The sequence below is a fragment of the Notothenia rossii genome, assembly GCF_949606895.1.
Source record: "Notothenia rossii genome assembly, chromosome: 8".
Lineage (NCBI taxonomy): Eukaryota > Metazoa > Chordata > Actinopteri > Perciformes > Nototheniidae > Notothenia > Notothenia rossii.
This window is the reverse complement of record NC_136906.1, coordinates 70,844,594-70,867,463: the sequence shown is the minus strand read 5'-3', so window position 1 is coordinate 70,867,463 and position 22,870 is coordinate 70,844,594. Positions and strand designations below refer to the sequence as shown.

At 41.6% G+C, this 22,870-nt stretch overlaps 2 protein-coding genes across 3 annotated transcripts; both read right to left on the bottom strand.

Moving 5' to 3' along the window:
• Positions 1-9,741: 9,741 nt before the first annotated feature.
• On the bottom strand, positions 9,742-15,374 carry LOC307016725 (uncharacterized protein). Its single transcript, XM_079645998.1, has 21 exons — positions 15,244-15,374; positions 15,096-15,166; positions 14,918-15,013; positions 14,708-14,832; positions 14,195-14,338; positions 14,029-14,115; positions 13,777-13,941; positions 13,607-13,703; positions 13,305-13,522; positions 13,066-13,222; positions 12,241-12,449; positions 12,041-12,158; positions 11,736-11,935; positions 11,553-11,667; positions 11,301-11,470; positions 11,125-11,222; positions 10,915-11,045; positions 10,634-10,823; positions 10,341-10,482; positions 10,136-10,256; positions 9,742-10,065 (listed from the first exon to the last, which is right to left on the bottom strand). The coding sequence occupies exons 1-21, from the start codon at positions 15,261-15,263 to the stop codon at positions 9,995-9,997; spliced, it is 2,745 nt and encodes a 914-aa protein (XP_079502124.1). The 5' UTR covers positions 15,264-15,374; the 3' UTR covers positions 9,742-9,994.
• A 157-nt stretch (positions 15,375-15,531) lies between these two features.
• Positions 15,532-22,238, bottom strand: LOC307016729 (uncharacterized protein). 2 transcript variants are annotated; one of them, XR_013801881.1, is made up of 2 exons: positions 17,720-20,072; positions 15,532-16,511 (listed from the first exon to the last, which is right to left on the bottom strand). XR_013801881.1 is itself a non-coding variant. In XM_079646003.1 (2 exons), exons 1-2 carry the CDS (start codon positions 21,761-21,763, stop codon positions 16,384-16,386), a joined length of 1,095 nt encoding a protein of 364 aa, XP_079502129.1. In that variant the 5' UTR covers positions 21,764-22,238; the 3' UTR covers positions 15,532-16,383. The 2 variants fall into 2 exon arrangements, 1 of the variants encoding a protein (XP_079502129.1); XM_079646003.1 differs by lacking the exon at positions 17,720-20,072 and adding an exon at positions 20,797-22,238.
• Between the last annotated feature and the right edge of the window lie 632 nt (positions 22,239-22,870).

Below are 22,870 nucleotides of genomic sequence, written 5' to 3'. Positions count from 1 at the left end.
TGAAATGGAACAAAACCACGCCAGACTATCCAAAACTGGAATCGAACGCCCCCCCCAGAACTACACATGCTGGCTATTGTGTTTCGCAAAATGTTCCATGGGACGTCTCTACTGAACATTTTCGTTTTTCCCAAAATGAGAAGTTGCAAGTATTAAACACATTGGTGTTATCAAATGTAAAACATATAATTAATAAATGGGTGATAATCGCTTGTGTCCATAATAAGCAGCATTAATATATACCCACGTGACAGCTCATTGTTACTTTCTAATTCTACTCCACAATTCAGAGGTTAACCTGATTGCCAAGTGCCAACAATCAGGAGAGATATTTGATAGTTGGTGCTTGAGAAGACTAAACATTTATCTGCAATTGACATGAATGGAAACGAGTAATAACGTATATTCATTACTCGTTATTCTCTACTAATAGTTAATTAAAGACTGTATAATGGCTATTTTGCACATCCCTTTTCAAGATTTCAAGATTTTCAAAGGTTATTGACATATCATATACAAAACTACGGTGTATGCAATGAATGAAAATCTTGGGTCACAGGTTCCTCAACAGCACATTACAAGACATCTATCAACATGGGTTTGTACCTCCACCATTAAACTGTCATATTCTGCACATTTCTTATACTATCTACATACATAAGAGTATAATTCATATGTATAATATCAGTTAAAATAAGTGCTCCAACATAGTTAACATTGCAGGAAAGCAATATATTAGACGTTAAGTACTTTGTCAGGCTTAATATTTATCTGTAGATACCCCCAAAGTTTTTTTCTTATTTAAAAGAGGACCTTAATCTAAAGTATTATTTAATGTTTGAATAAAGGTTAATTCGTTTTTCTGTTTTGCACATCCTCCTATTAATATCTTTGTACATCCTGCTCTAAACTGTTTTATTGTAGAGATCACTTACAGTATCTTCTTGATTTTTTATATTCTATATTTCTATCACAGACCTTCTACTTTCCCCCTATGAAAGAATGTACTCTTAATATTTTTTTAATCAAATATAACATAAAAACAATAATTCAATAACGTGCTTTAACCACTAGGCGGTGCACACAAGGTACACACAGCTATAATAACTTTGTATTATTAGTGTAGGACACTTATGTATGTACAACATCTGAAGATGTGTAGTTTTATTCATGTTTTCACATAATTTTATAGCATATTGCTATACTATTTCAGACTCAGTATTTACATTCTTATATTCAAAGAAAATGAAAGTCCTTTTATATCAGCTGTGTATGGTGTAAATATAACCTATCTACGAATTACATCAAATATAAAAGTCAGCCGAATTAAGGTTGATACTGCAAGGAGACGTATTGTGTGAAGAGAAATTGAAGATGTTGTTTAATTGTTGATATATTTATGATCCACGTTAAGTATTCAGTTTCGGCGGGATTTCTTCCAGTTTTTCCAAAGGTCTTCTCATCAGGGCTCTATAAATAAAGAACTACGGCAGATCTGTAATATGTAATGCAGCCGGACCGTGTATTACAATGCCGTTATGTGATGACTTTCAAAGAGAAAAGCAAAACCACTCGGAATTAAGTATTATTTTATTCTTTTAAAATGTTTTCCGGATTTCATATCATATAAACACCAAATCCCAGCATGCATTGCGGCTAAAACATCCAATCAGCGAGCTTAAACCATAGCTGAGGATCTTGGGTAATCGCTCGAAATGCCTACGTCTGTTTCCGGTTATTTTTATTTTGAAATTCAGTTCCTGAAGGATGCCAACAAAGCCCGAGATTATGGAATTAAACCAATAAATAAAAGCAAGGATAATTGTGTGTTATTGGTGAGTAAATAACAGTGTGTTATTTTGAAAAGAATAACAAATTAGAAGGAAAAAAATATTTAAAAAATACAGATTTCAATGTTCTGAGGCTCTGAGCCCCATTTATTTTCCTCACAGACGGAAACAAAAGTCCAAAATTATACGATTTAAAATAAAAGCAATAATTGTGGCTTGATATTGGTTAAGAACATGTTTTTATGAACCACACAGCTTCCGGTCTTCCACGACCCGACCGGAGAAAAAGACGTGCTGCAGGCACGAAACACATTACCAGTAGAAATACATTGCTTTTAAAATCGTGCTGTGCAACACGAAAAAAAGGGGGAAATCGTGTTGGTGAACACGAATCAATAGATTCAAAATCGTGTTGGTGAACACGAAATGCCATGAGACTGGGTTGTGATATATGTTCAGGCCATAACAATATGTTCCAACTGGAAGAGTGTTGAGTCAGTGCAGAAGAAGGAACAATCAATCAATCAATCAATCAATGTTTATTTATATAGCCCAATATCACAAATGTTACATTTGTCTCAGTGGACTTCACAGTTTGTACAGAATATCAGTATGACAATACGACACCCTCTGTCCTTAGACCCTCACATCGTACAAGGAAAAACTTCCAGAGAAAACCCACAGTTTAAAGGGAAAAATGGGAGAAACCTCAGGGAGAGCAACAGAGGAGGGATCCCTCTCCCAGGACGGACAGACGTGCAATAGATGCCGTGTATAAATTGAAAAGATAATACATTTGCAACATAGGTAGTCCAAATGTTTGGAAATGCATGTGTGTATAATAGGAAGATGAATCCACGAGTATATCCATCCAGGACTTATGATCCAGGACCACAGCCACGACTCAAGATCCAGGACTCGCAATCCATGACACAGGACCGCAGGATCATCCATGACTCCGGATCCCGGCGTATATAGACACCAAAAAGAAAGACATTTGGGGAAGCTGGGTTAATCGGAACATGAGAGTACACAGGTATAGACAGAGAGAAGGAAGAAGTAAGATGTCCCCCGACAAACTAAGCCTATATCAGCAAAACTAGGGGCTGAATCTAATCAGCCCTAACTATAAGCTTTATCAAAAAGGAAGGTCTTAAGCGCACTCTTAAAAACAGATAGGGTGTCTGCCGTCCGAACACAAACTGGAAGCTGATTCCACAAAAGTGGAACTTGATAAGAAAAGGCTCTGGCCCCCATTGTACTTTTAGAGACTCTAGGAACAACCAACAACCCTGCATTCTTGGAACGCAATGCCCTAGTGGGACAATAGGGTATAATGAGTTCTTTAAGGTAAGATGGCGCCTGCCCATTAAGGGCTTTGTAGGCGAGAAGAAGAATTTTAAATTCTATCCTGTGTTCTATAGGGAGCCAGTGTAAGGCAGCCAGAACAGGAGTAATGTGGTCCCTTTTCCTAACTCCGGTTAGTACACGAGCTGCAGCATTTTGAATCAGCTGAAGCGACTTGACTGACTTCTTGGTACACCCTGATAATAAGGAGTTACAATAATCCAGCCTTGAAGTAACAAATGCATGGACTAGTTTCTCTGCATCGTTTTGAGGCAAGATATGCCTGATTTTTGCAATGTTACTTAGATGGAAGTAGGCGGTCCTTGAAATTGATTTTATGTGGGTGTTAAAGGATAAATCCTGATCAAATATAACATCAAGATTCCTGACAGTCTCACTGGAGGCCAAATTAATGCCATCCATAGTTAATATATGTTTAGATAATTTGTTTCGTAGATGCTTCGGGCCAAGTACAATAACTTCAGTTTTGGTCGTGTTTAACATCAAAAAATGTAAGGTCCTCCACGTTTTTAAGTCCTTGAGGCAGTCTTGAATTTTATTTAGATGATTAATTTCATCAGGCTTGATTGATAAATATAGTTGAGTATCATCCGCATAACAATGAAAGTTTACAGAATGATTCCTTATAATATTGCCTAACGGAAGCATATATAGGGTGAACAAAATAGGTCCAAGCACTGAGCCCTGTGGCACTCCATGGCTAACTTTGGTTTGTATTGAAGATTCATCGTTGACACGTACAAACTGAGAGCGTTCAGATAGATAGGACCTAAACCAGCCTAAAGCAGTTCCCTGTATGCCAACTAAGTGCTCTAGTCTTTGCAATAGGATATCATGGTCGATAGTATCAAATGCAGCACTAAGATCGAGCAAGACAAGAATAGAGACAAGTCCCTTGTCAGAGGCTATTAGAATGTCATTTGTGACTTTAACCAGAGCTGTCTCTGTGCTATGTTGTGTTCTAAAGCCAGACTGAAAATCTTCAAATAAATCATAGTTTTTTAAGTAATCACACAGCTGTTTTGCGACTGCTTTCTCAATAATTTTTGAGAGGAACGGAAGATTAGAAATAGGTCTATAGTTGGCTAAAACCTCTGGATCGAGGTTGTGCTTTTAAGAAGCGGTTTTATCACTGCTACTTTGAATGATTGTGGAACATAGCCTGATAATAAAGACATATTCATAATATTTAATAAAGAAGTGCTAATTAATGGAAAAACTTATTTTAACAGCTTAGTTGGAATCGGGTCTAAGATACACGTTGATGGTTTAGAGGAGAGAATCATTGAATTTAATTGTTCAAGGTTTATGGCTGAAAAGCATTCTAGTTTACTATCTAGTGTAATATTAGAACTTACGTTTCCGGGAGCTGTTGATAACACTATACTGGTCAAAGGCAAGAGGTCATTGATTTTGTTTCTAAGAGTAACAATTTTATCGTTAAAAAAGCACATAAAATCATTACTACTGAGTGCTATGGAAATAGAAGGCTCAGTCGAGCTGTGGCTCAATGCTCTGCTTAACAAAAACCATATCAAAATGTTGCACCCATCCCTGTGGGATTTCTACTTGGTTTCATAGGTTCTAACTGAATGTTTTTGCAGCAATAGTTTTATTTTCATTGTTTCTGTTCCTTGTGTAGGTTATTTTTTATGTGGTTTGTGTTTACTTTAAGGTTCATCTTCATTCTGATATCTTTAACAAAGGGTTCATGTTTAGATCAAATACGATTCTAATTTTCGATACGATAGCTGTACATTATTGGAAATAATTTGAAAAAACTTGACCGATTTGTTTCTTCAAGCCAACAGATTTCAGGATTTATAAAAAGGTAAATTCTATAGTTTATGGAGTTGTCAGTATCCCCTGTCTATCTTGTGCTGCTGGTCCAGAAGTGTCTGTTTCAGGCTCACTTTGGCATCTTCAAAATCTGGATTCATCTTCAATACTTGTTGGAAGTCACTCTTGGCGTCATCGAAAACACCTGAAAGACATTAAACATGTTCATAGATAAAAATGTCATGATATGTAATGTACTGCCAAACTAGCTCATTAAGAGTCAGCAGTTTTAAGTTCTGGGCATCATGAGAACAAGTGAGTACACAGCTCCATCTGGTGTTAAAAGAAAAACATACCAACTGACACAAACACACATTAACCCATCTAATGCTGGGATCACACCACAACACAGTTAATGACAGATGTTATAAATCTATATTAAAAGAGAGCTGGTTGACTTCTCAAGAAAGAGTCACTGCCACAAGGTATTCTGCTAAAACAACCAACAGGAAGCTTGTGGAAAGGCTATTTAAAGAAAGCTTAGTTTCTATAGTTCACTGAGCCAGTGCTGTGCTTTTTTGATTGATCATTTTACCAATCTATGTATCTACTGTACCACAATGTGACCATGTGACTCCAAATCAATGCAGCATTGTATTAATACACCTCTTTTTTATAGGATTTTAGTCGACCTATTCTATTTAATTTTGTTTCCTTTCTGGCATCATGTGAAGCATTGACCCCCCCAAAGCAAACCAGATATTAATCCTACACTGGATAAATATGATATTGAAGCCAATGAACATTGCAGCCAATAAAGAAACTGCATAGTTGTCATGACTGTACGGGAAACTTCTGAAGCAATTGGAGTCGGGACTCAGAGAGACACGAGGAGAGCTTGAGCTTTGATGGCAAACACTGACGGTTTATTTGGAGCTTCGGCCAGAGAATTCACAAGACATGTCACGGGCCACGATCTGACCACACGGTTGAGATGCCACAATCAATTCTGAAGAAATCTACCCCAGACCCATGTATTTAGCTAGTTCAGAGAGAATAATCAACATTCTTCAATGCAGTTTGGTTTTCGTGCTCACCACTGAACTGAGACAGCTAACTGTGTCTTTGTGGAAAAGGTTAAATCTATGTTGGACACGAGCCCATATGTAGGTGCTGTCTTCCTTAATCTCAGGAAGGCTTTTGACACTGTTGACCACCAAGTGCTCCTTACAAAGCTGACGTATTTCAATTTTTCGGCAGATTCAATACAGTGGGTTGAGTCTTACTTATCAAACAGAAAACAGTGTGTTTTGGTCAACGGAGCCAAATCCCCCTACCTTGTCAACCCTGTTGGGGTTCCACAAGGTTCCATTCTTGGACCATTACTGTTTTCTCTGTACATTAATGACTTGCCTAATGTATGTCCTGTTTTGAATGTACAAATGTATGCCGATGATGCGGTCATCTTTGTACAGGGGAAAAATACTGAAAACATTACATCCTTTCTCTCAAATGCATTGGACAAGGTTCAACACTGGCTGAACAACATTTGCTTACAGTTAAATGCAAAGAAAACAGTATGCACGATGTTCAGTAAACGACCAGTCAAAATCGAAGGATCCAATGTGTTTTTAAACGGAGCAGAATTAGAACTAGTCCCCCACTTCAAGTATCTTGGAGTCATACTGGACTCAAACTTGACTTTTAAGAAACATATCAAGAAAGTATCCAATACCGTTAAATTCAATTTGAAACAAATCAGACTTTTCTTAACTGTCAATGCTGCAAAGTCATACCTCCACTGTATGATTCCATCCCACATTGAATACTGTTTTACAAACTGGTCGTTTGCTTGTGCCACAAACCTGAAACCAATAGAACAGCTGTACAAGAGAGCTATCAAGGTGTTTGACAGAAAGACAAATTCATACCACCACTGTACCATCCTTGAAAAACACAATTTCTTGAGTTTTGACGATTTAAAGTCTTTTAAAAGTATGAGTTTTTTTTATAAATGTTTACATTCCCTAAGGGGAATTCATCCACAAAAAACACAATGGACGCTGCATAGGTCAGAAACCAGAGGAGACTGTGAAGTCCACCATAGACGGACCACTTTTGGACAAAATGTCCTCTCCTTTAAAGGCAGCTCATTCTGGAATAGCCTCCCAACTGAGATACGGGATTGTCCCACTCTCAATAGCTTTAAAGGTCAACTAAAAGAATGGTTGAGAAATAAACAGATGTGCAGTCACCGCTAAATGCACTTTAATACAGGGGTATCTTCTCTTGCACTTTATGTAGCACTTTATATGTCGTAGCTGCTATATTGTACTGCCATGTGGTAAATACTTGTGTATGCTGCTCTTGCTCTTTTGAACTTTTTGCATATCATGTATTTTGTTTTAGCTTTGTTTGTAAAATATAATTTTCTTAAATGTTTTATGTGAGGGACTGCGGATGGAAATGAGCTCAAATTTAAATCTGGCACTGTTACGCTTGACACATTTGAATGTTTTAAGTGTTCATTACTGTGCATTGTCCCTGCCAAATAAACGATGAAATGAAACAATAGATAGACTAAACAGCTGAGGACACTGAATCACTTGTCATCATTTGTTGTCGCTTATGGCTTGGGGTCATCAACACCCAGAGAAGGATGTGCTCCAGGTGTCCCACAGCAATAACTATCTCCGACAGAGAGTTGCCCCGTCATAAACTGGCAAAATCAACAATATGATAGGGCAGCCCCTCCTTATGGGAGATAACGGCTGCTCAAGGTTGGTCAATTATTCCCCAACAATAACAATATTCATATAAAAGGCAATTGAATTCTACAAAGAGGTGTGTATCCTTCTCGTCTAGTTATGTTCTACAATGCTGCATTGATTTGGGGTCAATAGCTCACATTATATGGAAGCCATTTGTTAAAAGATTTGTTTTATATTCATATAAAAAAAATAAGAGGGACTCAAATCCACCAGAAAGGGCAGTAGAAAAGCACATGTTGCCGGCTTGAAGTCTGGGAAGAGAAGGGAAGAAGAGAAAGGAGGGAACACAGTAGGTACACAGGAGGTACAGTCAACATGTGTGTACGTGCGGACCAATACCCCCAACCTGTAGTTCGATGAAGGCGTGGGCCGAAGCTGTTGCCGAGGCGAAGGAAGAGGCCAGACAGGGTCCCGAAGCACGCCACCCATGGGCCGATGAAAATGTGAGCGATGTCCGAAACCGCCTTCGAGGTAGTGAAAAAGCGAGAGGGTCCACGCGAGGCCGACCAGACATGATCGAACCTCATCTCAGGCACTAAGGAAAAGCTCAAAGGTTGTCCTTTCCAGGATCAAAAAACAAGTGGGCGAAATTGCGAGAGGATCCACACGACTTGGGCGAACCTCCTCTCCGGCACCACCAAAAAGAGTTAACAGATTGACAATGTCAGCCGTTATCCGCTAGCTCTCAGTCATCGTTAGCTGCTAGCCGTTAGTTGTCGTTGTTAGCCGTTAGCTGTCGTCGTTAGCCATTAGCCGTTATTGTCAGCCGTTGTTGTTAGACGGCCGTTAGCCGCAAGTCGGTAGCCGTTATTCGATGTTGTCAGCCCCGGAGTCTCTGCTAGGCGGCGTGCCTCTACCAGGGAAGGTGCCGCTGCGTGTCGGGGCCAGTACCTCAGGGGTAAAACGCAGGGCGGCCAGGAAGAACCGGTCAGCTCCTTCAGCTAAAGCGCGGGGCTCAACACTAGCCGTGTTAGCAAGCACTGTCTGGACATGCAGCCGCATGTCTGGAAGAAACAGTCCCGTAAACAAGAAGTCGGGTTCTTTCGTACCTAGCAGGTCGCGTATCGTCTCCATGTGGTCGGAAGGCTTGCTGTCTCCAAGTGCCGGATAGATGTGGGAATGGCGAGCGACGTCCCCGGCCATTCCGCAGAGGACGCACCGAGCCTCAGACCGTGTGCACGAGGCACCCACGGACATCTCCAAAAATCCCCGGCAGTTTGATAAAAACGGCGTTTCTAGCCATTTTCGGTCCAGTCTTGGAAACTTCTGCGAGACTTATGTCAAGGTCACCAGTGTAGTGCAGAGAGAAGGGAGTCGGAGGCGGTGCATCGAAGGTGCAAAGCTGGCTTTGAGCAGCAGAAAAGTACATGTTGCCGGCTTGAAGTCCGGGAAGAGGAGAACACAGTAGGTACAGTCAACATGTGTACGTGCGGACCAATACCCCCAACCTGTAGTTCCATGAGTGAATTATGATAAACAGTCATCACCACAGGCTTCACATTCCCTATGGAAAATATGACAGTGTTAAAGAAAGTCTCAAACAATACATGTAATGTAATGACAAAGTGAGAGAAACACGATGGATGTTAGATTTAACCGGGGTCACAGAATTTGACGGATAGCAGAATAAGCTGTAACACTAGTAGCCTACAGACTTCATATACATCGCCAAAGATTGAACAAACAGTACCTGGACTGTAAGCAGGAAGAGATACACTTTGTATACAGTTATTCTGCACATTTGAAGTTCTGGTTTTTAAACTTAGAGTGAGCATTTCCAAGTATTTGAGGGTTGTCTTGCTCCATTGGCTGTGAATGTTAAGGTTTGTTGTGTTTCCTAAAGGCGGAAGTGAGGACAGTCAAACATCACATTTTAGTGCGTCTCCAGTAGGCGGGGCTTATCAATGGGGAAATATTAACTTCAGAATGTATTTCATTTAGCGCCCAACACAACTTATCATTTTGTTTATTATACAAGATGTATTTTCTACATATGTTGATGATTCTCTGCATTTTGTTGGAGTTATGAGGGTACTGGTTGACACAAAACCTGCTTTTACAGTTGACCACAGAAGATGCAACACATTGATAAAAGAGACTATGAATAAATGTGGCTTTTATTTTTTGTATTCGTTTATTTTTCAAAATGCGCGAGTCGTTATCGTCATCCATCAATTTAAAAGGCAGTACATTCATAGATAAAAGTGTTCCCCTGGTCCTGGAGCCAAACAATGAACACATATACATAAGGTGCAAACGACACAATGTAAACACTTCAGAAAATATTCAGAGGTTAGACAGAATAATTGCCCCAGAGGAGATCTGCTTTCGGCGTGTTGAGTCGGTGCTTCTTCGCTCTGCAAAACAAGTAAAGATTACCAGCAGCACATCCAGATCGACTACATTTGATCAGACTCAATCACTTACCCCTTTTTACACCTGCAGGTCTTGAGTAGCTCTGACCTGGAGGATGCACACACTGGCCTCTGCAGGAACCATCTGCCTGGCTGCTTGTGTCACAAATCACTGCATCACAGTGGACATAGATCTGTGGACAGACAGGATGATTTATTACACAGGGCTACATGCAGCAGTGGCCAAAAGACTCCTGACTTGGATTTACAAGTCTTACCTGGTCTTTCAGAACCTCGTCATCTTTAGTGAAAGTGAACATCTTTACAGAGAAGCGCTTGATGTGGGACGGGACTAAAACTCTGGAGTCACTCACAACGGGATGGAAAACTGTGGCATAGCTGTCATCGTGATTCTCACAGCTAGTGAAGGAATTTGAAAGTTAAAATAAAGCTGCCATTAAATGAAATTAGAATGCTTTTTAGTGGATCATTAAGACAGTGTTTACACAACTCACTTCTGGCCAAAGGTCTCAGTCGAGAACATGTAGTAGTTAGTTTTGCACAACATTACCTGTCCACAATGATGTCCCAGCTTGGCAGAGATGTCCTATCTTCATAAAGGGTTGCCCAACAGTTCTCAGCAATGAGTTCCAAGTGCGGGTCGGTAGAATGCATCAGCTCCACCTCAAAATACAGAGGCTGCCGCAGATATTTCACCACTGGATAATCCTCTGCTTGGTAGAAGAGCTCGTAGGATGGATCTGCAGGAGAAGAGTCCCGTTAGAGAAAGGAGGCCTGGACATTTACAGTGTTTTGTATGCATGAACAAGATGTTATAAAATTCCACCATGCCTTGGGCTAGCCTCATCTGCACCATCAGCTGCCCGGCGCCGATCTCTGCAGCGGGCTCAAAGGTTCTTGGTTTAGCGCTGAAAGCAACAGCCTGAGTCTCATTGACCACATAGAAGCAGGAAATGGTTTGCCTATTAGGGGAAAAATAAAATATATAAACGCATACATTGAAGGTGTTCATCTCCAATTATACAGAATCAAATATTTTACCTGTAATCAGGATCAACTGGTGATGTGTTGGCTGCTCCTTTGGCGTTGTTGTAAGACAGGCGGATCTCATTTTCATACATCATGTAGTTGTCAAAGAACTATTTAACAACAAAAAAAACAACATATAAACATTTGACAAAAAGCCCTTTTGATATTTAAATGTGATTCACACTCACCGTTCTGGTGGTTCCACAGGTATCCACACTGAAGGAGAAATATGCAAAGCGATCGTCGCTGAACTCTGGGTTGCAGGACTGGTCCTTTAGCGTCAGCTGACTTGGCTCCAGATTACGAGTCGATTCAACCTTTACGGCCACAGCGGTCATTGTGCCATTGGGGTGGCACTCTGGAGGAAGAAGCAGGCAATGTGTAAAGCAACAAAAATCCATCAATTAAAGCAGCAAATATACTTAGATGTCACATCTTACCAGTTGCTTTTAAGGGGAAGTAGCAAGCCAGATAGAGATCAGCAAGCACCCAGTCGTTTGTACGATCCAACAGAAGCAGGTCAATTCTGGATTTGACTGATTCTGCAGTGAGCAGCTGTGGAAAAGAAAGTCAAGTTGGCCAATGCAGACGATCTATGGTGGGATGTTGTAGTTTTGACATACCTCGAAAACAGCGTCCTTGGCAGTGTATGGCAGAATGAGGCTGAGGTGTGTGCCGTTCTCATAGAAATTGTAGTCTTCAGCCATTTCAGCCGTCAGCTCTCGAGGTCCAACGATAGCCTTGAAATTAGAGCCATGACTCCCAAACTTCACGCTGATGTGAAACTGGTTCTGGTCACAGGTGCCAGCCATGATGGGTAGCACTAAAGCAGCAAAACATGAATTATCCATTTGATTGTGTAGCTTTTACTCCAATATGTTTGCTTTTGATAAAGATATTGTCAAAAGCAAATTCAATATGATCTCACCAACATCCTGCAGAGAGGCCTGCAGGTCGACCGGGAGAGCAAACGGAGTTTCTTCAGGCAGGATGATCAACCCAAAGATCAGAGGGAGGAAGTAGGATGTAACCATGCGCTCAGGATTCTGCAACAAATGAAATAAAAGCTCAGCAACACTGAATATATGCTGGTAAAAAGTGATATTTTTAATCTATAATGTCACATACATGTTTTAAGACAACATCGGCATCAAAGGGCACTTGAAGAGAGAAGCTCTTGGCGCCATTAGCCAAGCTGTGTTCCTGGACTGTGAAGCCTTTGGCATTGCTCTCCTCAACAGTGAGGACCCCGGTGGAGAAGGTGATGTTCCTCAGCTCAACGTCATGGAGGAAGGTTCCCAAGAGAACGCTGAACACCCGAGTCTCTGGGACAGTGTCTGAGGAACAGAAAGTGGCAGGTTTACAAATTCCAAACCAGCCTCGACATTGATAGAGAACAATTGAGTAGTTGGCTTGAGTGCTACTTTAAAAAAAAAAAACAATTTAAAAAAAGGCACTCTTTGTAAGCAAAAGTGGATTATACTGTACTTGGCTTTCTTGAATTCCTATACAAACACACCATTTTAAGATAAATGACCACTGAAACAGGCCTCGTGTTTTTGTCAGACTTGTTGATCCAAAGCTAGGTAAAAGTCTGACCTCTTTTTGGTCACCAACATTTTTTTCATACTCACTACAAAATGTGACTTACCATCCTGGACTTGGGGAGGTTGAGGCATCAAAGGAGTCAGGTTTACAAATTCTAAACCAGCCTCAACATTGATAGAGAAACATTGAGTAGTTGGCTCGAGTGCTATTTAAAAGATCTCTTTGTAAGCAAAAGTGGATTTTGTACTAGGCTTCAAATCCCGTCCAAACACACCATTTTGCAAAAACTGAAGACTTTATTTAATGGGTTTAGCAGTCTTTAGGATATATCCGAGCAAGCACGAGTTCAAATGTTAAGCCAATTTAGCTCTTTTTTGTTGCCACATTTTTTTTCCATACTCTTACCATCCTGGACTTGGGGAGGTTGAGGCATCAGAGGGGTCATGATGGGGAACAAAACCTTGTATCTGGTATCATCTTGGGTGTCATCTGCCCTCCACAGTACCTCTAGCATGGGCTCCACGAAGTAGGTGATGTGGTACTGGTCATCTGGGGCATGGCTCTGCAATAATTCATGGCTTTTCAATAAAACATGCAAATGCACTAATGACTCTTGCGTTTCTCATCTAGAGATTTCCCCCAACCTTGTAGTAACCATCAGGCGAGCCCACTGGGATCTCGACGACGATGTGGAAGTCTGTGGTGCTCAGTGTGTACCCCCGTGCGACCATCTGAGATCTATCAAGCCTCTGCCCGTTGATGCCCATGTGCATTTCTGAGATTGTAATGCTGCCGTCCAACAGAGGAGTCACACGGCGAGGTACGTGCCAAGAGATCATATCCTCGGTGAAGAGGACGCCACCTGTTAATTACAAAATGGCGCCGTTGAAGTTAACTGTGCAACTATTAAGCTTACTGTGAAGGCAATATGTTGCTCAGGACTCACCTTTGGGACAAGCAGCTGCCAAGTTCACTACATTCAGACCCTGTGGTGCCTTGTAGTAGGCGCTCACCCTGAAAACTTCCATGGGGATTCCAGCCACCTAAAGAGAGGAGAGGTTTAATATAATTGACGAGGGAAAGGAAAGAAACACTGTATAGGAGTGTGTTGCTTACATCCTCTGAATAAGTCTCTGCTGTATTGTACGGGCTTCGCATAACCAGACGACTAGAGGTAGTTTTGGCAGCGTAGCCGGCTTGTTCAGCCTCTTGCAGCACCATGGCCACTGGTTCTGGGGTGTAAAACGTCATCTTCCAGATGCCTTGTGATGCACCAGAGGCCTACAGGAAAGAACAAATAATAATTAAATCCTCATTGGTGTAGGGAGGAATTAAACTGTAGTATCTGAACAGTTTAATTCAACATACTTCAGGATTGGCGTTGAGCTTGTCGTCTTTACCATCCCGAGTCTGACCCTTAGCTTCAGCATCAAGGTTAGCCATGTGGTGCGAAACCTAAAAAAGGAAATGGTGGTTTTAGCATTCGTTTCCATACATACAAGATGGTGGAATCATCAATGTAAAGATGACCTACTTCCATGTAGTTCCTGTCGCAGAGGATCTCCCTGGAGGCCCAGCGAGTGTAGCTGCAAGTCTGATACACGTCATGACTGACCACGTCTGATGGATTCTCGCCGTACATCTGGAGTCTCAAGCCAACGTTAAATGTAGCATCATCCTATAAATATAAAACTAAATTAAGTGAAACTCCCCAATATTCTTTGGTTCCAGCTTTTTTGAAGTCTAAATGGATATTTCTGTATGTAACAAATGAGTCAAGAAAGTACCTAGTAGATGAATTGAGGAATACAGTTTTGAGTGGAGCAGTGTTAACATTTTAGGGATGTACTAAACAAAAAAAGGAAAATGTACTTTGCGTCTTTTAAGGGTAAGGGGTTAAAAATTCAGGGAAACAAAAATGGGAGCAACCATATGCTTGTTGAGCCATTAATTCAGTTACTCGAGACAGAATTAGCACATGTGGCCCCAACTAAATTGTTAGAAAATGACATTGAATGCTGCTAAACCACTTTAGCTCAAAACAAACCTTGTTGTCCACAAAGCAGCCCATCAGGGAGGTGTAGATTCTGGTGTTACCCCACGGGTCAGACTCCATGCTGTATCCACACTGAGCAGCCATGCTAGGTGTCAACAAAATGTGCTTGGTGCCATCTGAGGGGAGAGAATAAGCTTTGTCAGGGACCCCTTTCCTCAGTGATGAACCAATCAGCTCATTATTAGCAGTGCAAGTACTTACTGATAGCCTCCACCTCAAGCTGGTTTCCCACTGCTAAAGCCTTGTCCAACGACAGTCTCATTACATTTGCGGCACAGTCAGACCTTAACCCACTGCCTGTTAAAAGAAAAGCCTTGTGAGGAGAATGTAAACCGACTTAATATGCTGTATAAAATGACTTATGAGAATTGAAGCTTACTTGATTGTGAATTTGGCTTCACATTAGGCCTGGCTTGACCCAAGATGATAGCTGCAGCCATCCATAACAAGCTTGAACACATAAAACACATCATTTAGAGACAATTAAGTACACACATAGAAAGAAATTCACAATAAATTTAACTTACATGTTCCCAAGCCTCAGCATGGTGCAGTTTGTAAGCAGCAAAACCCAAAACTACAAGAACACAGTCAGTATCAGAGTTTGGCAAATGTCCAGCACACCTTCCAACAAAAACACAAGTCTAAAAGGAAGGGGACTGGATGATTAACTGAGAAATCAGCAGCTGCTTTATATTCCACTTAACGACAAAGCACAGGTGAGGCTTGTTAAGGATTCTCCACGCACGCACGCACGCACGCACGCACGCACGCACGCACGCACACACACACACACACACACACACACACACACACACACACACACACACACACACACACACACAGGGTGAGCTGATGTATGCCTTGTTTATTAAGAACATATTGTAAAAACATATGTATGGAATGGAAAAACACACATTCTTCAGTAGTGTAAAAAAAGTATTTATGGTTCAGCAAAAGTAGATTTGTATTTGATATTATGCATATATTACATTTTTATATTTCAAGAAGCAACAAAAATAATCCGCAGTTAATAATAAATTAAACTTTTCCTTAAAACCACATGTTCATTTGTTGACTTTTGCCTTTGAGCCTCTTTATTATGACTGTAATCTAATACTTGATTATTGTTTGTGCATATTCTCAAACCTCCTTGCAAGATGATGCACTAACATTTATTACAGACAGTAAAACCAGAGCTTATCGTTTCACCCGGGTCGATTAGTCTGCTCTGTCCAATTATGCAATGATATATGTTCAGGCCATAACAATATGTTCCAACTGGAAGAGTGTTGAGTCAGTGCAGAAGAAGGAATAATCAATGCACTGCTTAAAAAAAACCATATCAAAATGTTGCACCCATCCCTGTGGGATTTCTACTTGGTTTAATAGGTTCGAACTGAATGTTTTTGCAGCAATAATTTTATTTTCATTGTTTCTGTTCCTTGTGTAGGTTATTTTTTATGTGGTTTGTGTTTGCTTTAAGGCTCATCTTCATTCTGATATCTTTAATCAAAGGGTTCATGTTCAGATCAAATACGATTCCAATTTTTGATACGATAGCTGTACATTATTGGAAATAATTTGACAAAGCTTCAGAGATTGTTTCTTCAAGCCAACAGATTTCAGGATTTATACAAATGTATATTCTATAGTTTATGGAGTTGTCAGTATCCCCTGTCCATCTTGTGCTGCTGGTCCAGAAGTGTCTGTTTCAGGCTCACTTTGGCATCTTCAAAATCTGGATTCATCTTCAATACTTGTTGGAAGTCACCCTTGGCGTCATCGAAAACACCTGTAAGACATTAAACATGTTCATAGATAAAAATGTCATGATATGTAATGTACTGCCAAACTAGCTCATTAAGAGTCAGCAGTTTTAAGTTCTGGGCATCATGAGAACAAGTGAGTACACAGCCTCATCTGGTGTTAAAAGAAGAACATACCAACTGACACAAACACACATTAACCCATCTAATGCTGGGACCACACCACAACACAGTTAATGACAGATGTTATAAATCTATATTAGAAGAGAGCTGGTTGACTTCTCAAGAAAGATTCATTGCCACAAGGTATTCTGCTAAAACAACCAACAGGAAGCTTGTGGAAAGGCTATTTAAAGAAAGCTTAGTTTCTATAGTTCACTGAGCCAGTGCTGTGCTTTTTTGATTGATCATTTTACCAATCTATGTATCTACTGTACCACAATGTGACCATGTGACTCCAAATCAATGCAGCATTGTATTAATACACCTCTTTTTTATAGGATTTTAGTCGACCTATTCTATTTTATTTTGTTTCCTTTCTGGCATCATGTGAAGCATTGTCCCCCCAAAGCAAACCAGATATTAATCCTACACTGGACAAATATGATATTGAAGCCAATGAACATTGCAGCCAATAAAGAAACTGCATAGTTGTCATGACTGTGCGGGAAACTTCTGAAGCAATTGGAGTCGGGACTCAGAGAGACACGAGGAGAGCTTGAGCTTTGATGGCAAACACTGACGGTTTATTTGGAGCTTCTGCCGGAGAATTCACAAGACATGTCACGGGCCGCGATCTGACCACACGGTTGAGATGCCACAATCAATTCTGAAGAAATCTACCCCAGACCCATGTATTTAGCTAGTTCAGAGAGAATAATCAACATTCTTCAATGCAGTTTGGTTTTCGTGCTCACCACTCAACTGAGACAGCTAACTGTGTCTTTGTGGAAAAGGTTAAATCTATGTTGGACACGAGCCCATATGTAGGTGCTGTCTTCCTTAATCTCAGGAAGGCTTTTGACACTGTTGACCACCAAGTGCTCCTTGCAAAGCTGACGTATTTCAAATTTTTCGGCAGATTCAATACAGTGGGTTGAGTCTTACTTATCGAACAGAAAACAGTGTGTTTTGGTCAACGGTACCAAATCCCCCTACCTTGTCAACCCTGTTGGGGTTCCACAAGGTTCCATTCTTGGACCATTACTGTTTTCTCTGTACATTAATGACTTGCCTAATGTATGTCCTGATTTGAATGTACAAATGTATGCCGATCAGCGAAGTGCAGTCAGGGGAGGCAGAGCCCTTGAGCATGTTTTATTCCTCTGCTTCACAGGTGATTCCTTCGCTCAGCCGAGCTAACTTAGAAGAGAACAAAAGATAGACAGTGTACATGTGCATCAGGTGAACACACCCTCATTTACATGACGCAAGCCTGGTCATTACGTAGCACGTAATACTACAGTGCCTCACAGTGGTACAATAACAGTATTACATCCCTATAGTACAGAATAGACACAATCTCTCTATACATACAATAACTGAGGACATACAGTATGTAAACATTTCCCTTAACACCCCAACTTGTTCTCAGGTTGCTGTATTCCAAAAATGTAAACAAAATGAAAATGTGGACCTCCTCTCACATTTTAAACTCCTAAAACGATTCCTGCAAACTTCTTCAGTTTCAGCTTAGTTACAGGTTTTGTCATTATGTCTGCCACCATTTCTTCAGTAGGGCAGTACACCAGAGTTACTTTCCCATCCTTTACAGTTGATCTTATGAAGTGGTACTTTATGTCAACGTGCTTACACCTCTGTCTGCTTACAGGGTTTTTGGCTAGGGCAATTGTTCCCTGGTTGTCCTCATACACTACTGTTTGTGTATATTTGTAATCATCGATACCCTCCAGTAACTGCTCTAGATATATACACTCTTGTATAGTTGAGGCCAGAGCCATGTATTCCGCCTCACAGGTGGAAAGTGCCACTGTAGGCTGCTTCTTACTCTTCCATGAGACTAAAGAGCTGTTCTTACTGAGGCTTACACAATATCCTGTGGTACTGCGCCTGTCGGTGACATCAGATGCCCAGTCGGCATCACCGTAGGCTAGTAAGCCTAGCTTCTCACTATCGTTTCTTCTGAAACACAACTCTTTCTCTATCGTGCCTTGAAGGTATCTTAACACGTGTTTCACAGTTACCCACTGCTCCTCTGTAGGCTCAGCAAAATATTGTGATAGTTTGCTCACAACAAAACTTAAATCTGGCCTTGTACATGTGGTCAGGTATATAAGGCTGCCTACCCCCTCTCTGTACATCCTGACATCATCCATTTTCACTGCATTTTCTGTATAGTCAAGTTTTTGATCACAGGGTGTTTCTCTGGGTTTACAGTTTTGCATGTTAAACCTCTCCAGTATCTTGTTAACATATTTTTCCTGTGACATCTTTACACATCCATCCAAATGTTTGAAATCGATACCCAGAAAAGGTTTTAGGTTGCCTAAATCTTTCATCTTAAATTTGGCAGAGAGCAACTCTTTCACTTCCTTCAGTATTTTGTCATTGCTAGCTGCAATGATCAGATCATCGACCCAGATGATTATTATCACCTTTCTACCTTCGGTCTCTTTGGCATAGACACAGTGGTCTGCTGGGTTCTGTGCAAAATCGTCTTCAGTTAAACAATCGTGCAAAATCCTGTTCCAATTTCTAATGGATTGTTTTAGACCATAAAGAGATTTTTCTAGTTTACACACTAGACCTTCCCCTCTTTCTTCGTAATCCTCTGGTTGTTCGATATAGATTTCATAATCTATAGGAGCGTGTAAGTACGCTGTTCTTACATCCATCTGATGCAGTAGCAAGTCCTCCTGTGCTGCTTTCTGTAACAACACTCTTACACTCGTCAAGCTGGCCGCGGGGGAAAAAGTCTCTCCATAGTCAATCCCCATCCTCTGGCTATAGCCTTTGGCCACAAGCCTTGCTTTGTACTTGTCCATTCCCTCAATATCACTTTTGATAGAGTAAACCCATTTGCCCCCCACTGTCTTTTTGCCTTTTGGCAGATTTGTCAGGGTAAATGTGTAGTTGTCGTTTAATGATTGTATTTCGTCTTCCATGGCTTTGACCCACTCTCTTGAGTCAGTTGACGTCATAGCCTCCTTAAATGTCTGTGGAATGCCACATACTGCTCTGTAGCAGTAGTCTATGGTAGTATGAATCACATCACTATCACTGTCTTCAGTTACAAAGTCCTTTAAGTGACTTGGTTTCCTTTTGTCTCTAGTCGGGTATCTCCCACCCTCAGATTCATCATCTGTCCCACTTGGTGGTGTTTGGCTACTGTCGTCAGACATAGTTACTGGACTTTCACTTTGTGCACTAGTCTCTTTAGCATTCTCTGTGCTCTCATTTATCTCCTGTGTGACCCTGCTAGCCCTAGGCTGCCTCACACTGTCTTTGTCATCATTTGGGTCTGACCCAAATGTCTGTGTCTGTTTCTCCACAGTTACCTTGTTTACAAACTTGACTAGCCTGTGCTTTTGTACTTTCTCAGTATCTGGGTGATAGACCAAATACGCGGGGCTGTTGTTGTCATAACCCACAACATTTTATCTGTCAGCATCTGGTAAGGGGTTTGTCCTGTACGCCTGTTGCAACATCTGTTACGCACTATGACTGCTGTTTGGACTGCGTAGTTCCATAACTCTTTTGGTAGCTGACTTTCAGTTAGCATACACCTACCCATCTCAAAAAGAGTACGCCAGCTTCTCTCAGCTGTACCGTTCTGGTGGGGTGAGTACGGGGCTGACGTCTCATGTCTTATCCTATTTTTCCTTAACAACGTTTGGAAATCCCTGCATGTGAACTCTGTGCCGTTGTCTGACCTTATACACTTCACTTTCCCGTATGGGGCTGTATCTGCTAGGAATTTTTCCGTTGCCTGTACCGTGTCACTTTTAGTTTTTAGAAAATATACAAATGTTGCACCCGAGTAGTCATCAGTGAATGACTGTACATATTTGTAACCATCTCTTGACTCTGTAGCTACTGGACCGGCTAGGTCCGTGTGTACCATTTGTAATGGAGCCTTTGCTCTACTATCAGGGTTTTTATTTCTGGTTTGTGCAAATTTCCCCTGAATACACACCTCACATTCTTGGTCGGGTTTATCTGTTTTGCCCTTGATCCGCATACCTTCAACCACATTTTGCATTTGTAGCACATCGTCATAATTACAGTGGCCTAGTATTTCATGCCATGTCTGTACATCATGGCAAGCATTGCATTTTTCATTATTCTTACCTTCAGTGTGCAAATAATACAACCTGTTGTACACATGAATGTCAAACCTGGTACCGTCTTTGTGTATCAAAGCGTCTTTTCCCTGCTTGAAAACGACCGTGGCTCCGCTGGCAGTCGCTGCCTTCACAGAGAAGATGTCCTGGGGATATGACGGTATAAACAACGCCTTTCTCAGAGTAGTGGTATTTCGCCGTCCTCCGCTGTCGACAAGACAAACCTCTGCCTCTCCCTTGCATTGAGCGACGCCGTTGCACCGGGTACCGTCTGCCAGCTCCACGCAGTGTGTCTCTGGCTTGAACGTGTCATCGAAGTCTTTGAACTTGGTGATGTCCGTGATGATGTGTGAGATGGCTCCTGTGTCGACCATCAGGCCCTTCTCCTGGATGCTGCGTGCTGGCTGCCGCTGGACCCTGTTTTCTCCGTCTTTGATCCTGAAGACGTAATCTGCGTCGCCGCCGCCGCCATTTTCTTCTGAGACTTTTCTCGCGCCATCTTGTCTGTCTTTACGCCTGCACGTAGCGTCTTTGTGTGTGTCACTTTTGCATTGACTACACCATGTCTTCTGCCGACACACTCTCGCTCGGTGGCCTTTTGTGCCGCACTTAAAACACACAATATCGGCATTGTCACTGTTCCTGTCATATGCACCTTGCTTGGCGGGCCGCCGTCCGGTTCTCGCTTGAGTCTTCATCACGTTATCACTCGACTCTGTCGTGCTTAATTTCTCTGTGTCTTCAAAACTCCTTAGCTTTGTCCTGAACTCTGGAAACGTTATATTGTCATCATTATGTGCCACGTGTATTGCAAATGGCCTAAACATCTCAGGCAGTCCTTTTAAAACCATGGCTATCAATAGGCCGTCGCCTAACGTTTCACCTGCGTTCCGTAGCGCAGTGATGGTGGTTTCTGCCCGTATGATATAGTCTGTGACACTTTCGCTGTTCGTCTTCTGAAGCGATGTCAACATGGTATACAAGTTTATTATCCGGGGTTTTTTCCCCTTCCGGCATAATATCCCCTTAATATCTTTAAGGCTTCTCTTGCATTGTCGGGCGCATCCCTCATAATTAGCGAGAGGCTTTTTTCGTCTAAAAGTTGTATTAGCTCAGCATACGCGTCTGCATTTTTCTTGCCGTCTGCCGCTATCTCGGCTTCACTATCTGGTTCTCTTAGAATCGTGTTCTTTAACCCTAATAGGTGAAGGTGTCCTAACACTTTTGTCTCCCACAGTTCATACTTAGTTTAATCTCCGTCGAACATCAGTCGAGGCAACCTGCTTGTCCCTCGATAATCCATGTTAGCTTATCTTGCTATCCCGTTAGCACGCTGTTCGCCGTGACTTTCTGACGGTGATAAATCTTCAAACTTCTCCCCGAATGACTCCTGGGCCCATAACCTGTTGAGGTTTAGGATGGCAGCTTCTTCTTACGCTGCATTCGGAGATAAATAATGGAGACGGAGACAATAAACTGTTTAGCCCTTGAGCATGTTTTATTCCTCTGCTTCACAGGTGATTCCTTCGCTCATCCGAGCTAACTTAGAAGAGAACAAAGGATAGACAGTGGACACGTGCATCAGGTGAACACACCCTCATTTACATGACGCAAGCCTGGTCATTACGTAGCACGTAATACTACAGTGCCTCACAGTGGTACAATAACAGTATTACATCCCTATAGTACAGAATAGACACAATCTCTCTATACCAGAGGTGCCCAGTACGTCGACCGCGGTCGACCGGTCGACCGCGGGGGCAATGCTGGTAGATCGCGAGTCATTCATAAAAAAAAAAAAATCCAGCTCCGTTAAAATAGACAAAACAGGTTTTGATCCCTCCTCCCTTGGCCTCCCTGCCACTTAATTCAGGAGTTGACTTGATTGACAGAAAAAGCGACCTATTGCTTTCCAGTCTGTTAACCCAGAATGCAAAGCGATACAAAATCAGTCAAGTGCCGGGAGAGACAAACAACAAAATGAGTGCGGGAACGAGCAAAAAGCTAAAGACATACCACTTCCACACAGAATGGGAGGGAGAATCTTTTTTGTGATGTCACATTCAAAGGTTATTTGCCTT